Here is a 12,768-nt window from a genome sequence, read left to right on the forward strand (position 1 = left end):
AATAAATAAAAATCTTAAAAAAAATTAACGCTGCTTCGAAAGAGCTAATATTTATGTTAGGGGAACTGTTTTCTTCCCAGCCCCACGCGGTGGACTCTGCGGTCCACTCCGGGAGGCCCTCCCAGAAGGCTAGCCTTCTGCTCCACCTCTTGCTCCGTCCCAGCCTGGGGTCAGTCCTCAGGGGGCCCCTACCCTCAGGCTATTCCCTTCTTTTCTCCCTGAGCTGGATCTCCCTGGAAGAGGGAGCTCTGGAGTGTTGAGGGAGGACACATTAGGGGCCACGTGTGGCCACAGCCCAAGCCCTATTTTTAATTTTGCCTTATCAGTAATCAAGCTGAGGCTTTGTCTTCACCTGTCCGGTTCCTTTGTTGTATTTCTCAACTGTCCCACTAGTCAGAGCAGGAGCGGGTCGGCAGGGGGTGTATTTGGTATCATCCCCCACACCCTCAGCACGTGCAGAGGCCCTGGGGCGGCGTATGCTTAGGGCCTCCCCAGCCACCTGCCCTGACCCGGGCTACTGCAGGCCCAGCTAGGTCCTCGGGATCTTTCCCAGAGATCCGGCGCCAATCTGGATTCCAACCCGACTTCTGAAAAATACCCGCTTCTCCTAATGGTGTAGGTTCAGCGACTAACTCTTCCCTGCCGGGGATCAGAACCTAGTCCCCAGACCTCCCTTTGGGCCACAGAGTCCTCTCTGAGTCTCCCCCGCCCCCCCCCCCCCAAAGGTGCTGCTATCCTTTCCGCTGGGTTAGAGGAGCAGGTGGCTTGCTCGGGCCCTCCGGGAAGGCTGAAGGTCAGTCTCTCCTGTTCCCATTCAGTTTCCCTTTTTTTTTTTTTTTGTAGCTCATTTACATAAAAGAAGTTCAAAGTTACCATTGCTACATTGTTGGCGGTTACCCCACGATCCACCTTTTAAGGGCAGAGCGATACACCGATGGGAAGAGAAATGCAAAACTCAGAGGCGAATGAACGTCGCGAAGCGATTGCCCGCGCGCTCACCCGGTCCCCGGGACCCCGGGCTTGTCCGCCGCCGCCCCGCCCGCGCCCGGGTCTCCCGCGGCTGCTGCCCGCCGGCCGCCCGCCCGTCCTCCCCCGTGGCTGCTGCTTCCCAGAGAGACGGACGGACGCGGCAGAGCAGAGGGGATCTCGGGGCTCCGGGGCGCCGCTCCTCGCACACGCCTGCCCGCCTTCCGCGCGGCCCCGGCGGGCGGCCAACCGCGGTCTCGGGCCCCGCGCCCCGGCGCCCCGCGGCACCTCGCGTCCTCCCCTTTAAGGCCGGCCCCGCCCCCGCCCCGCCCCCGCCCCGCCCCCGGCCCCGCCCCGCCCCCCCGGCCCGGCCCCTCCGACCCTCCCCTTTAAGGCCGGCCCCGGACGCAGACGAGGCTGTGACGCGGCCGCCGGCCCCCGGGCTGGGAGCATCGTCGCGCGGCCGCTTCCCCCCGGCCGGGCCCCGCCGTCCCGCGGCCGCCGAGCGCCAGGCCCCCGGGGGGAGGCTGCGAGGGAGGCAGCAGGCCCGGCGGGCGCCAGCGGCGCGCGGCGGGACCCACGGAGCCCCGCGGCCCGCCGAGCCTGGAGCCGGGCCGGGCCGGGGCAGCCGCCTCCAGCCCCGAGCAAACTTGGCCGCCGGGCGGGGGGCGGCGGGGACCCGGTCCCGAGCCCGAGGGGGGGGCGGCCGCCGGGCCCCGCGCCCCCGCGCCCGCGCCCGCGCCCCCGCCCCCGGGCACCATGCTGTCCGGCTCGCAGGGCCACAGCCCGCCCGCGCCGCTCCCCGGCCCGCCGCCCGCCCCGCCGCAGCCCCCCGCGCCCGGCCCGCCCGCCGCGCCGCAGCCCCCCGCGCCCGCCCCGGCGCCCGCCCCCGCCCCGGCCCCCGCCCCGGCCCCCGCCCCGGCCCCGGCCCCGGCCCCGCCGCAGTTCCCGCAGTTCCACGTCAAGTCGAGCCTGCAGATCAAGAAGAACGCCATCATCGACGACTACAAGGTCACCACCCAGGTCCTGGGGCTGGGCATCAACGGCAAAGTTCTGCAGATCTTCAACAAGAGGACCCAGGAGAAATTCGCCCTCAAGGTGGGTCCGCGGGCCGCGGCGGGGCGGGGCGGGGCGGGGCGGGCTCCGAGGGGCTCCCGGGGACCCCCGGCTCCGGAGCGGCCGGAGCGCACCGAGCCCCGCGGGACCCGGCGTCGGCCGGCGGGTCGGGGGGGGCGGGGGGTCGGGGCGCCCGCGGGGTGCGGGGGGGTCGGGGCGCCCGCGGGGTGCGGGGGGGTCGGGGCGATCGTGGGGGGCGGGGGGGTCGGGGCGATCGTGGGGGGCGGGGGTGTCGGGGCGCTCGCGGGGGGCGGGGGGAGTCGGGGCGCCCGCGGGGGGCGGGGGGGTCAGGTCCGCGCCCGCCACGCCGCCGACCGGGCTTCCGGTCACCTCCGGGTGTGGGTGGCGGGACCGGGAGGGACCCGGGAGGTCCCTGCCGTGGTGGGGTTGCAGCGGGCCCCAGCCGGGGCGCAGGCCGGTTGGCTCGGGGACCCCACTTCTGCCAGCTTCACGCCGGCCCGAGGAAGTGACTTTCGGGGGCTGTGGTTCCCCATCCTCTCCTGCCTCCTTTCTTTCCCTCCGCGGGCACAAAAGGCCCCATTACTCATTGAGCCGGTTGGTCGCGGAGTTTGGAGAAGTCGGATCAGGGGTTGCTTTAGCCTCGCTCCTTATTTGGGAGCCGGAATGTGTGATTTCACTTCCCTGGGCCTCCGGAGCGCGGCCGAGCCGCCGTGGGGCGCGCGGGCGGGGGGGGTGCGGGCCGGGGATTCCGCGGGGCCGCGGGGGGGGCGACCCCGAGCAGCCGCTCCGACCTGCGCCCGCCGCTCCCGGGGCTGCACCGCGCCTGGGCCGTGCTGATTCCGCAAATCGGAGAGGGCGCCGGAGCCCCGGACACGGGATTGGTGGACGTTATCCTCGAGCTGGGGAAACCCAACCTCTTTTTTTTTTTTTTTTTTTTTTCTAAGGGGGTGTGGTGGTTGGGGTGGGGATAAGGATTTAAGTGAGAATACCCGCTTCAGGAGTTAAACAGAATGGACTTGGAGGTCTTGATGCCACAGGTGGGTCCCCCGTGCAGTGTGAGCCAGGGTTCGGGGTCACTAAGAAGGTTTTCCCCTCCGACAGGTTTCAGATCAAACCACATCTCTAAAGGTGACACATCAGGCCTGTTTCCCCTGGGGCGTCTTAAATGATTGGAGGAGTAGAAAAATACTTCCTGTGTTATATTTTTCTCTTCCACCTACCCCCCCCCCCCCCCCCCAGCTAGCTGTGTTTAAGTTCTTAATACAAAACTCAGATAGGTGTGATGGGTGGAACTGTTGGAATATATAATTAGATGTAATAAAACTCTGGCACTTTGCAGTTGCAGAGGGCAAGCACAGCCAGTGTCCAGATTTTAAGGCCTCTACGGTGATTTTCTTGCTGCTCGCATCCTCCTTTTCTGGGGGAGGGCTTTCAGCTAGTCTCAGCGTTGTCAGAATTTAGGTTTCGACTCCAAGCTCTTGCCGTGGGCTTTCGGTTGTTGTGCCTTAGACCACTCTTTTCCATACTCACAAGTGGGGACAGGTGGGAAGAGTGGTGGTTTACCTGTGGCTCTGACCTTGAGGAGCGGAGGTGAGTGGAGCTGTTTGACCACAGTTAACCTGTACCGGTGAGGAAGTGACAGACGTTGTTTCTGGGAGAGTTTTCTATTCCCTCTGAGAGGCCATCTGCCCTCACCCGTTGGCAGTTTGGGGACGATGGCTGTTCATCCCCTTGGATAGTTGGAATATTGCATAAAGACTTCAGAACAGAAACTCACAACTTCTTCCTTTATTCTATTTCATGACACGTAAAACCATAGGCTAAAATGTTTTAGGTTGGCGACTCAGATCTCTATCGTAATTCAGGTTTCTATTATTGTAATTAATAGAGAGATTTGGACGTTTCCCTCCTGTAAATCGTTCTGAAAGGAAAAATCCAGCAGCAGTCTAAGTAACACTCATAATTCATCCTGCTCAGGTTAGAAGTCAGTCTGTTTTGACAGGCAGTCTGCTCCCAGATATTATAAGTTGACTCAACTGTTAAATTGTAGATTCCCACACATCTTTGTGTAAAAACTTAATAATAGAGGAAGAAAGAAGGTATGAGGCATTCAGAGAGTGACAGCAGTGTCAACAGTACTTCCATATCCAAATATTGGCTAAGACATAATTACAGCTTGTGGGGGGAATCTGGGCCAAAGAACCCTATTTGAGACATACACCAAAGAGATTTCTAGATCTTGAATCTTGATGAACTTAACCTCAGATGCTGAGTAGTGAAACGATTTTCAGAACCAGGAGTGCTTTGATTATAAAACGAGGGAGGCGGATGTTGCAGGCGAGGACGGATTACCCCACCTGGAAGGTGCCTGAGGAAAAAGGGACCAGACCTCTACTCTACATCCAGTGTCAGGCCGTTCCTGAGGATTTAGGGCAGGAGCTATAGGGCTGGAGCTGGGCCTCGGGGGGCTTCTGATCTCTGCTGTCTCACAGCTCTGAGAGTGGATGGGAGGTGATGGCTGCCCCGGATGCCCTGCTCCTTCTGTGGTCTGATGACCTCTTAGTCCTCTTAAGTGAAATCAGTGCTTTTAAAAAAAAAAGTCCCCACTTAACCCTGCTGCTTCTCTACCTCCACCTCGGAGAGCTAGCATTTCAGGGCTTTTAGTGGGTGCTGTGACCTCACCTCACCATCTCTCCTGGCTGCTCTTGCTAAGTTCTGAGTCATACTCATACTTTGTCAGAGTCGAAAGGGACTTCAGAGGTCATCTCCTCTAAACCCCCTCTTCTTGCAGAGGAGAAAACCAAGGCCCAGAGCAAAAACTTGCTTGAGGTCATAGAGCCATGCACTTGGCAGAGGCAGGATTAGAACCTGGGGCGCCTGACTCCCCATCTCAGACCTCTTCCCACTTCATAACTGCAGTGACGTCCGCAGGCTCGGACCTGGGGTTGGCTGCTGCTCCAGAGCTCCCTAAGCCCGAGGAGCTGCCCTCTTACCCTCGTGGCTCTTGGCGAGGGGATGCCCGGTGGGTATTTATTGCCTCTCCAGCAATAACTCCAGAGTTGGGGTGGCGGGGGGGGGGGGGGTGGCAGCTTATATACCAACTCAGCAGGTTCATGAATTTTATTTTATTTTATTTATTTTTTAAAAAATTTTTATTTATTTATGATAGTCACACACACACACACACAGAGAGAGAGAGAGAGGCAGAGACACAGGCAGAGGGAGAAGCAGGCTCCATGCACCGGGAGCCCGACGTGGGATTCGATCCTGGGTCTCCAGGATCGCGCCCTGGGCCAAAGGCAGGCGCCAAACCGCTGCGCCACCCAGGGATCCCGGTTCATGAATTTTAAATTGGGTAATGAACTTTTAAAAAAAATTTTTTTTTTACACCACCTCCACCCCTTGGAGGGAGCGTTTGATAGAAATCGTACTTATTATTTTTTTGTATAAGAATGTGGGAATTCTCCTAACTCTTTCTTTGGTAAGGACACCTAGTCTCAATCCACTTGTGTAATAATTGGTTGTACTCCCCGGGGGGTTCCTCAGCTGCTTCCTGCTGCTCTGTGTCATGGTGACTCTTGGGTATTAGCTGAACAAATTTAATTAAAGCTGGCACCGTTGTCCCTCTCTGCTGTGTGACTCTGATTAGTTGAAGCATATTATTGCCGTACAAAATATAGACTGTTATCATACCTTATCTCTGTTTATCTTTCCATTGCGTGGATTAGAGAAAACAAGGTCCTGTGATGTCGTCTCCTTTCCTTTCTCCTATGGTTCTCCCTCCCTAGGTCACTTTGTGTCACTGTGGTGTGGCTTCCTATGGTGTTCTGAAGGGGAGATAATCGGAACCTCCCGTGGTTGTTCTGGATGCAGAGGGGAACACAGGCGCTCCCACGGCCCCGAAGTACAGGCTGCATCCTGCTCAGCACACCTCATGCTGAGCACCTCCTGGGGAGCAGGATAGGTAGCCTGGCTGTGTGAGGGGCAGTGTCCCCAAATTGTCTTTGCTGGTTGGAATTACATGGGGGGACAGTTTCATTGACTAAATTGGCCTCTTTTCTTTTAAAGAAAGAGAGGTGGGGGAGAGAGAGCCTCAAACAGGCTCCAGGCCCAGTGTGGATCCCAAGGAGGGGATCGATCTCATGACCCTGAGATCATGACCTGAGCTGAAATCAAGTCAGACACTTAACTGACCGACACCCAAATCAGTCTCTTTTAAATCCACTGTGGTTATAGGTTGTTGACATTTCGCTGAGCATCCTACCATATGCTTGGTGGTGTAGAGGATACAGAGATACAGACGTAAAAAATGCCTTAAAATTTAGGGGGTCAAGAAACCGATTTGGAGAAGGCAGGATTAACAGATGGATTCTGCATTGTCCAGTATGGTTGCCAATACCCACGCACAGTTATTTAAGCTAAAATTAATTAATATAAATTAAATAAAAAATCAGCCAGCCAGCTTTCAAGTGTTGAGAAGCTACGCACGGCTGCTGGCTACTGAACGGGATAGCTTGGAAGAATAGATTCATCCTCGTAGAAAGTTCTACTGGACTGTGCTGATCTAGAGGTGAAACTGTGTGGTTGGGGATAGAAGAGTTTTGGAAGGGAAATCTGTGAGGAGCCTAGGAGCCACGGAGGGCTCATTGCTGGGCCTCTGAAGTTTAAGCAGATTTGTAGGAGGGGCTGGTGACCCTGGCCCTGAGGGGAGAACAGGAGACCAGGTGGGCAGGGAGCGTGTAGGGCTGCTGGCCCAGAAATGAGGCGAACCTAGCTTTGTATTAAAAGCAGGCTTTACAGTATTTGTGGGGCATGAAGTAAACTAACAGGCTGTTGTAAAGAAGGGTGACAGATCACAGAGGTTCAGACCAGGGAGGTCTAGTTTCTGGTTTCAGAGACCCCCTCCCTCTCGTGGGGCCTTGGCGCCCGCTGAGGCAGGATCAAAGGTGGATCAACGTAGGGTCCTTTTTCACTTGTGAATTCTGGGCTTTGATGGAGCTTGAAAATAGTTTCCAGCTAAGATCTGGGATCAGTGGCTGATGGAAAGGGGGAGAAAAGCAGCCCCAGGCCTCGGGACCAGATGTTGGTGGGTGCCTGGGAAATGAAGAGGCTCCTTTTCAGGGGGGCATGACGGTATCGGGGCCCACGATTAACATGTTTTGACTGCTTGGGACCAGAGGAGTCGACTCATCATCAGTTGACGATTCTCCCTAAGAAGCAGGTGCAGGGATTCAGGGAGAGGTCTGGAGGGGCCAAGCTTTGGGACTGCAGATTTAATCCCTGGCCAGCTCCTGGGTTGGAGGAGAGGCCAAAGCTCCTGTCACCTGCAAATCCCAGGAGGAATGTCAGCCACAGTGGGGAAGGACAGGGCACTGGTGTCTGCATTGGAGTCCTTACCAGGAGGCCCTCAGGGCTCTGATTCAGAACTCTCCCTGATGGTTGGAGGTCTTGCTTCCTCTCTTCCACTTTGGGCCCTTCCAAGGGCCACATAGGGTCTCTTTTTCCCTGTCTTTCCCGGACTACATCCTTGCAGATGCTTCAGTGTTCCAGGAGGGAGGGGCGGGCAGGGCAGAGTTGTTCTTAGTGTTCCAAGGGGCCGCAGCTGCTCTTGGTAATGATTTAAGGCCCGTGCGGAAGAGTCCCATACCTCATTGCACCTTAGAGCTGATGACACTCCCTGGGCATCTTTCTTGACTCCTTCCATCTCACCAGAGTGGGAGGTGAGGCCAGGCAGGAAGGGTTCCCAGGTCTTACCCTTGGTCTTCATCAGGGATGCAGTTCCCTGGGATCTTCCCTCAGTCTCGGTTCCCGTGATGTTTTGGTTGCTACAGGTAGTAGTATTGGGACTGTGGCCCTTGCAGGGCAAAACTGAGCTGAACTAACTGCTCCCTGGGCTTTTTCTACATAGGTCACCTTAATGATGGGGACATTGGTGGAGAGAAGGGGCCATGCCCCTGGGCAGCTTACCGTACACCAGGGGTAAAACCTAAATCAGATTTGGTACCTTTTCTCATCATTAGCTGGATACTGATATTTTGCATTTTAGGATATATATGGGTACAGATTTATGAAGATGAGTCTGTTATTACTGGTCATGTACTAGCTAAGAAAGGAAAAGATGATGTCCAGTGTATGTGCCCTGCTAACTGGTCATGTGACCTTGAACAGGTCAGTTAAATTTCCCAGGCTTTGGTGCCTGTGTCTGAGGTCAGGCTCCCAATTGCTCCTGAGCACTGGCATGGGTGGGGTGGGGGGGGGGTACGGGGTGGAAGGCTGTGCCCAACCTGCTCCCTGTCGGACCATCAGCAGTGCCGGGGCCAGCGGGGATGCCCCTATGATAGGCTTGATGCTGGGCTCCACGGTAGCTGCGTCCAGTTAATTAATACTCATCGCCGACCAGCTGCTCCTTCTCTCGTGGGAAGACTTGGCAAGCGTTGGCAAGCGTTCCAGCGGGCGCCTCGGCGGAGAGCATGGGCTGTGTAACTCGGGGCGGGGCGGGGGTCTCCTCTTACCTTGAGGGCAGAAGAATCCTAGTGTCGTGGGGTCTCAGGGTGGAGAGCAAGAACTCTTCGTGTTCTGGAACTTTGTTCCCATTTGAGGTGTGGGTCCAAACAAGGCTGCGGGGATTGGCTGTGCAGGCTGCGCCCTGCAAGGGGGCGGGGGTGAGGGCTGTAGTCTGACCTGCTGTCCACTAGTCTGGCTTCGTGTTGCCTTGGGGTGGGGCTCGTCCCAGTGGGTGCCTCCCTCTAAGTCACCCAGAGATATGGTGGGGGCTGGGGGCTGTTCCCAAAGCCCATGAGGAAATCGGGATGTACATCCAGATAGCACTCCCCCCCTCCCCAAGGTTATGTAAGACTAGAGACCAGAAGTCCGGAGAAGCAAGAGGAAAGACAGATGCCTGGGGATGCCTCTTTCCTTCTCTTCCGGCTCACTTGGTGCCAAAGCCGTGGTTTCAGCCCAGAAGCTTTGGCTGTGGGGTCCCGTGGGCCAGGCCACCCTGCGTGGTTGGAGGAATGAGACACCCAGGGCAGAAGGGGATGAGGTTGTGCTCAGCCCCTGGGAGTGCAGCCTTGGGCTCCTGGTTCTCCGACCTAGTAAACATCTCTGGGTGCAAGCTGGTGGGTGGGAGAGGCTGGGACGAGGCCCCAAGGTCAAACCCTATCTGTTAGTCGTGTTCCCCTCCAGCACCGGCCAGGCTCTGTGTTTATTCTGCTAGGAACCTGAGCTGCCCAGAAGGGTCATGTGAAAGGGCATCTTACTCTGAAGGGACGGACGTTCCAGGCATCTCCGTGGCCAGCGGCCATCTAGCGCTCATCTGGAAGGTGAGGGGTGGTGGCCCAAGGCAGACGCTGGGTGGCCACCATTCCAAGGCTTTCCTGTCTCCTAGCAGATGAGGGGAACAAAGGGGGCCTTCTCTCTGCGTGACTCGGCCCCACTGATTCTTTTGAACCTAGAGCAAAGGTGAGGGGGACCTACTGATGAGCCCCTGCTGGGGACCTACTGACAAACCTCTGCCTTCCACCCCTCCGTGGCAGGTGATGGCGTCAATCACCTCCCTGCCATTGTGATGATCCATATTGTCACTAGGCTCCCAGCCTACACACGGGACATTTGCAACCTGGCCTCCCGCCCAGGGCCTAGAATTGTTACTCAGCCCCTCTGTCCCAACAGCTAAAAATAGACCTGCCACTGGTGCAGTCTCCCCTCGCAGCCGGGCCCTGCTGTCCGCCCCAGCCTTCCTGTCCCTGCCACACTGCAGAAGACGGAGTCTCTCTTCTAGCTCGATATCTCCCCCTGCGGCCCCTTCTCTTGCAGCCTGAGCTTGGTGGGTGGTTGGGGCCAACTGCCTTTCCCGAGCCCTGGGAGGGAGGCATGGCTGGGGCTGCTCCAGGTGGCGGATCTCACTCCTGGCACTCGGAAGAGCGATAAAAGTGATTGCCCCCAACCACCTGCCAAGCTCAGGCTGCAAGGGCAGGGGGCCGCCGCTGTACAAGGGGTACAAGGGCCCGGGGAGCTGCCCTGCTTCTCCATCGGGGGGAGGGCTAGGGGGAGGGTGTGGAAGCTCATCAGAGTCCATGAGACTTTCCCCGTGCTTGCCTCCTGCCCTGGCTGCCTGCAAGGTACACTGGCAAGCAGGCCTCCCTGCCGCAAGGTGTATGGCTGAGTTAGGAGGCCCTGCCCCTACGTGGGGCTGTCCCGGGCCCTCCCCCGACTGCCCCGTGACCGCCTGCTACCTGCCCTAGGACTCCTGTCCCTGTCCCGTTGCTCAGCTATAATCTTCCCCCCTGCTGTGTGGGGCTTCGGGTTACCACGCTCAGAGATGTGACCTCATACTGTCCGCCTCCAAGCGTAACTGGGCCCTGGTTACTGGGCCCTGGCTCTTGGGCCCTCCTTCCCGAGTCAGGCATGGCTCCTCCAGCCTTTTCAGCTTTGCCACCTGCAGGATATCACAGAGAACACCGGTCTCTTCTGTCTCCTGACTGTGGGGGCAGGGTTGTTGCTGATCCATGTTCATCGAAGCCCAGTGGGGTGGCCTCTTCCCTTCCTGCCTGGGGATCCTGGGCAGGCGAGGAAGCAGAACAGAGATGCTAGGTGACAGCATGATAGATACTGGGTGGACCATTTCTTTTACCTTGACTTTGACATTCTTTCTGATTTTCCTAATCCTTGGACAGGTGTTGGTACTAACCATGCAAACAAGGGTTCTGCATCTTTTTTTCTGAGACTGAGGTTTGTTTGGGAGAAGAGGTGTGTGAGGGAGGGTAATAGGAGCTGAGGTAGGTCTTGGGGGGCCCTCTGGCTTCAGCTCGAGTTACATACTGGACTGTGTCTCTGTGGACTGCTTTCTCCTGTCTGTCCCCCTGGGGCCTCATTTTCTCTGCGGGGAGAGATTTATCTGCCAAGGCCCATTGGCTTCTGAAGGGAGGAGTTGGGTGTAAATTGCTAAGAGTTTATTTTTAACTCTGACAGAAGGAGCCCCTGTCCTTGGAGTAACCATACCCTCCCTCTTCTCTGTCCCGGGCCTCCTCCTCTGGCTTCTGAAATTCTTAGAGGAAAGCTTGCAGATTCTAAAGGCCAGGCTTCAGGGGAGCTGGGGCAGTGAAGCCTCTCCAAGTGGAGGATCTGCCAGTTGCTGGACAGGCCAGACTTCTGTAGAGCTCAGAGGACCCTGGGGGGAGGGGCAGGGAGGTGGAGGGGGAGCCCTGGGCATTGGAGGCCACAAGTGTGGAACTTAGAGCATCCTAGGAATGCAGGTGGACTGGTGTAGAGGCCATAGGGGCCTTGGACCGACTCGCCAGCAAATGCCAGCAAAGGAGAAGGTAGCAGGGGTCATCTTGCGCCCTTCAGGTGCCTCTGTCCTCATAGGCACCCGGAGCTCTGAAGGGGAGAAGGAATCGGGGACAGAGCCAGTGCATATAGTAGCCTGCTTTGGAAATGCCTGTGTTTACAGAAACACTGAAGTTTAATTATTCCCTCCAACCGCCGGGCTCCTGAGTGTCACATCCTTTCCACTGGAGCTGGTGTGGGATCCTCAGGGACTTCATACAGTCATGTGACCCCCCAATGTCCCCCCTCGCCTGGCAGGGTGCTGGTCACCTGGGCTCCCTGCGGGGAGGAGGAGGGGTACCAGTGACCCTCGGCCCGCATCTGGACCCTTCTGATTTCATGGACTTGTTTTGGTTACCTTGCCTTAGGTTTTTAAAAGGAACAGAGACTGGGGTTTGAGGTGTAATGAGAGCAAGAAGGAAGGGAGAGCCGGAGGTGGGTGGGGTGGGTGGGGTGGGGTAGGGCCAGGCCAGAGAAACGCGTGGCTGCCTCTGAGAACCTCAGCTGGGGAAGGGAGGTCTTGCCCCCTCTGTTCCTTGGGGGATTACTCTGCCTAAAGCCAGCTCTGATCATGCAGCTTCCCCGCTTAAACCCTTCAGTGGGTTCACTCTGCCTGTAAAATACAGGACATTTCCGGATCCTTCCCTGATGTGACCCAATCTGTTTTTTTGTGGGTTTTTTTTGTTGTTGTTGTTGTTGCTGTTTATTTTCTGAATACCTGCTGTGTTTCAGCTGAAGTGCCTTACCTTTGCTGTTTCCTTAGTAGGGCCCTGCCTCCCTCTCATTCCCCACCCCCATCACCTTTGCTCACGGGATGTATGCCATCTGTCCACCTGTATCATCTTTGCCTCCCTGCCCCACCCCTCTCTGTATCTAGCTACTCCACCCTGTACAAATGCTGCCACTTTCACGAAAGCCTTCACGCTAGAAGTGGCTCTCCCCCACCTTCCCTGTCAAGCTTGCCAAGACACTCTTCCCCTGTTTCAGTCTGTCTCCACGTTCAAGGGGGCTCTTCTAGATACTGGATTGTAAGTCCCCGAAGATTCACATCTTCGATATTTATATATCCTCTTATTTCCATGTGACTATATACCCTCTTTAAAAAAAAGATCATGGAGTATTTTGGCATCGTGCATCATACCTAGCTGCCTAATAAAGGTGTGATCGCTGAGTAATAGTGGGCGCTACCTGCATGAACGTAAGGTCCTGATAGTGATCCTCAGGTGGAGGGGGGACAAGAGGAGCCGATCAGGGCGTGGAGCAATATTGGGCTAGGCTCTCTGAGATTGAGCCAGGGGCCTAGTAAAGCCCCCCGCCCCCCACCCCCCGACCGTGTCCGAACCTGTTCTTCCTCTTATCTGCTAAGAAACCATTCATAGCAGAACAGTCTTCTGGGCA

The 12,768-nt window shown here is 57.0% G+C and overlaps 1 protein-coding gene and 1 long non-coding RNA gene across 2 annotated transcripts in view; one reads left to right on the plus strand and one right to left on the minus strand.

Moving 5' to 3' along the window:
- The first annotated feature begins 1,725 nt into the window (after positions 1 to 1,725).
- MAPKAPK2 (MAPK activated protein kinase 2) overlaps positions 1,726 to 12,768 on the plus strand; it is a 45,210-nt gene continuing 34,167 nt past the window's right edge. Inside the window, exon 1 of the mRNA XM_038541991.1 lies at positions 1,726 to 2,064. Coding sequence (XP_038397919.1) covers positions 1,726 to 2,064 — 339 coding nt within the window. The remainder of the gene's footprint in view (positions 2,065 to 12,768) is intronic.
- LOC119872486 lies at positions 5,318 to 11,722 on the minus strand. Its single transcript, XR_005361844.1, has 3 exons — positions 10,353 to 11,722; positions 9,303 to 9,493; positions 5,318 to 8,689 (listed from the first exon to the last, which is right to left on the minus strand). It is a non-coding gene; the product is annotated as an uncharacterized LOC119872486 (long non-coding RNA).

This window comes from Canis lupus, chromosome 7 (assembly GCF_011100685.1).
Source record: "Canis lupus familiaris isolate Mischka breed German Shepherd chromosome 7, alternate assembly UU_Cfam_GSD_1.0, whole genome shotgun sequence".
In the NCBI taxonomy this organism is placed as follows: Eukaryota; Metazoa; Chordata; class Mammalia; order Carnivora; family Canidae; genus Canis; species Canis lupus.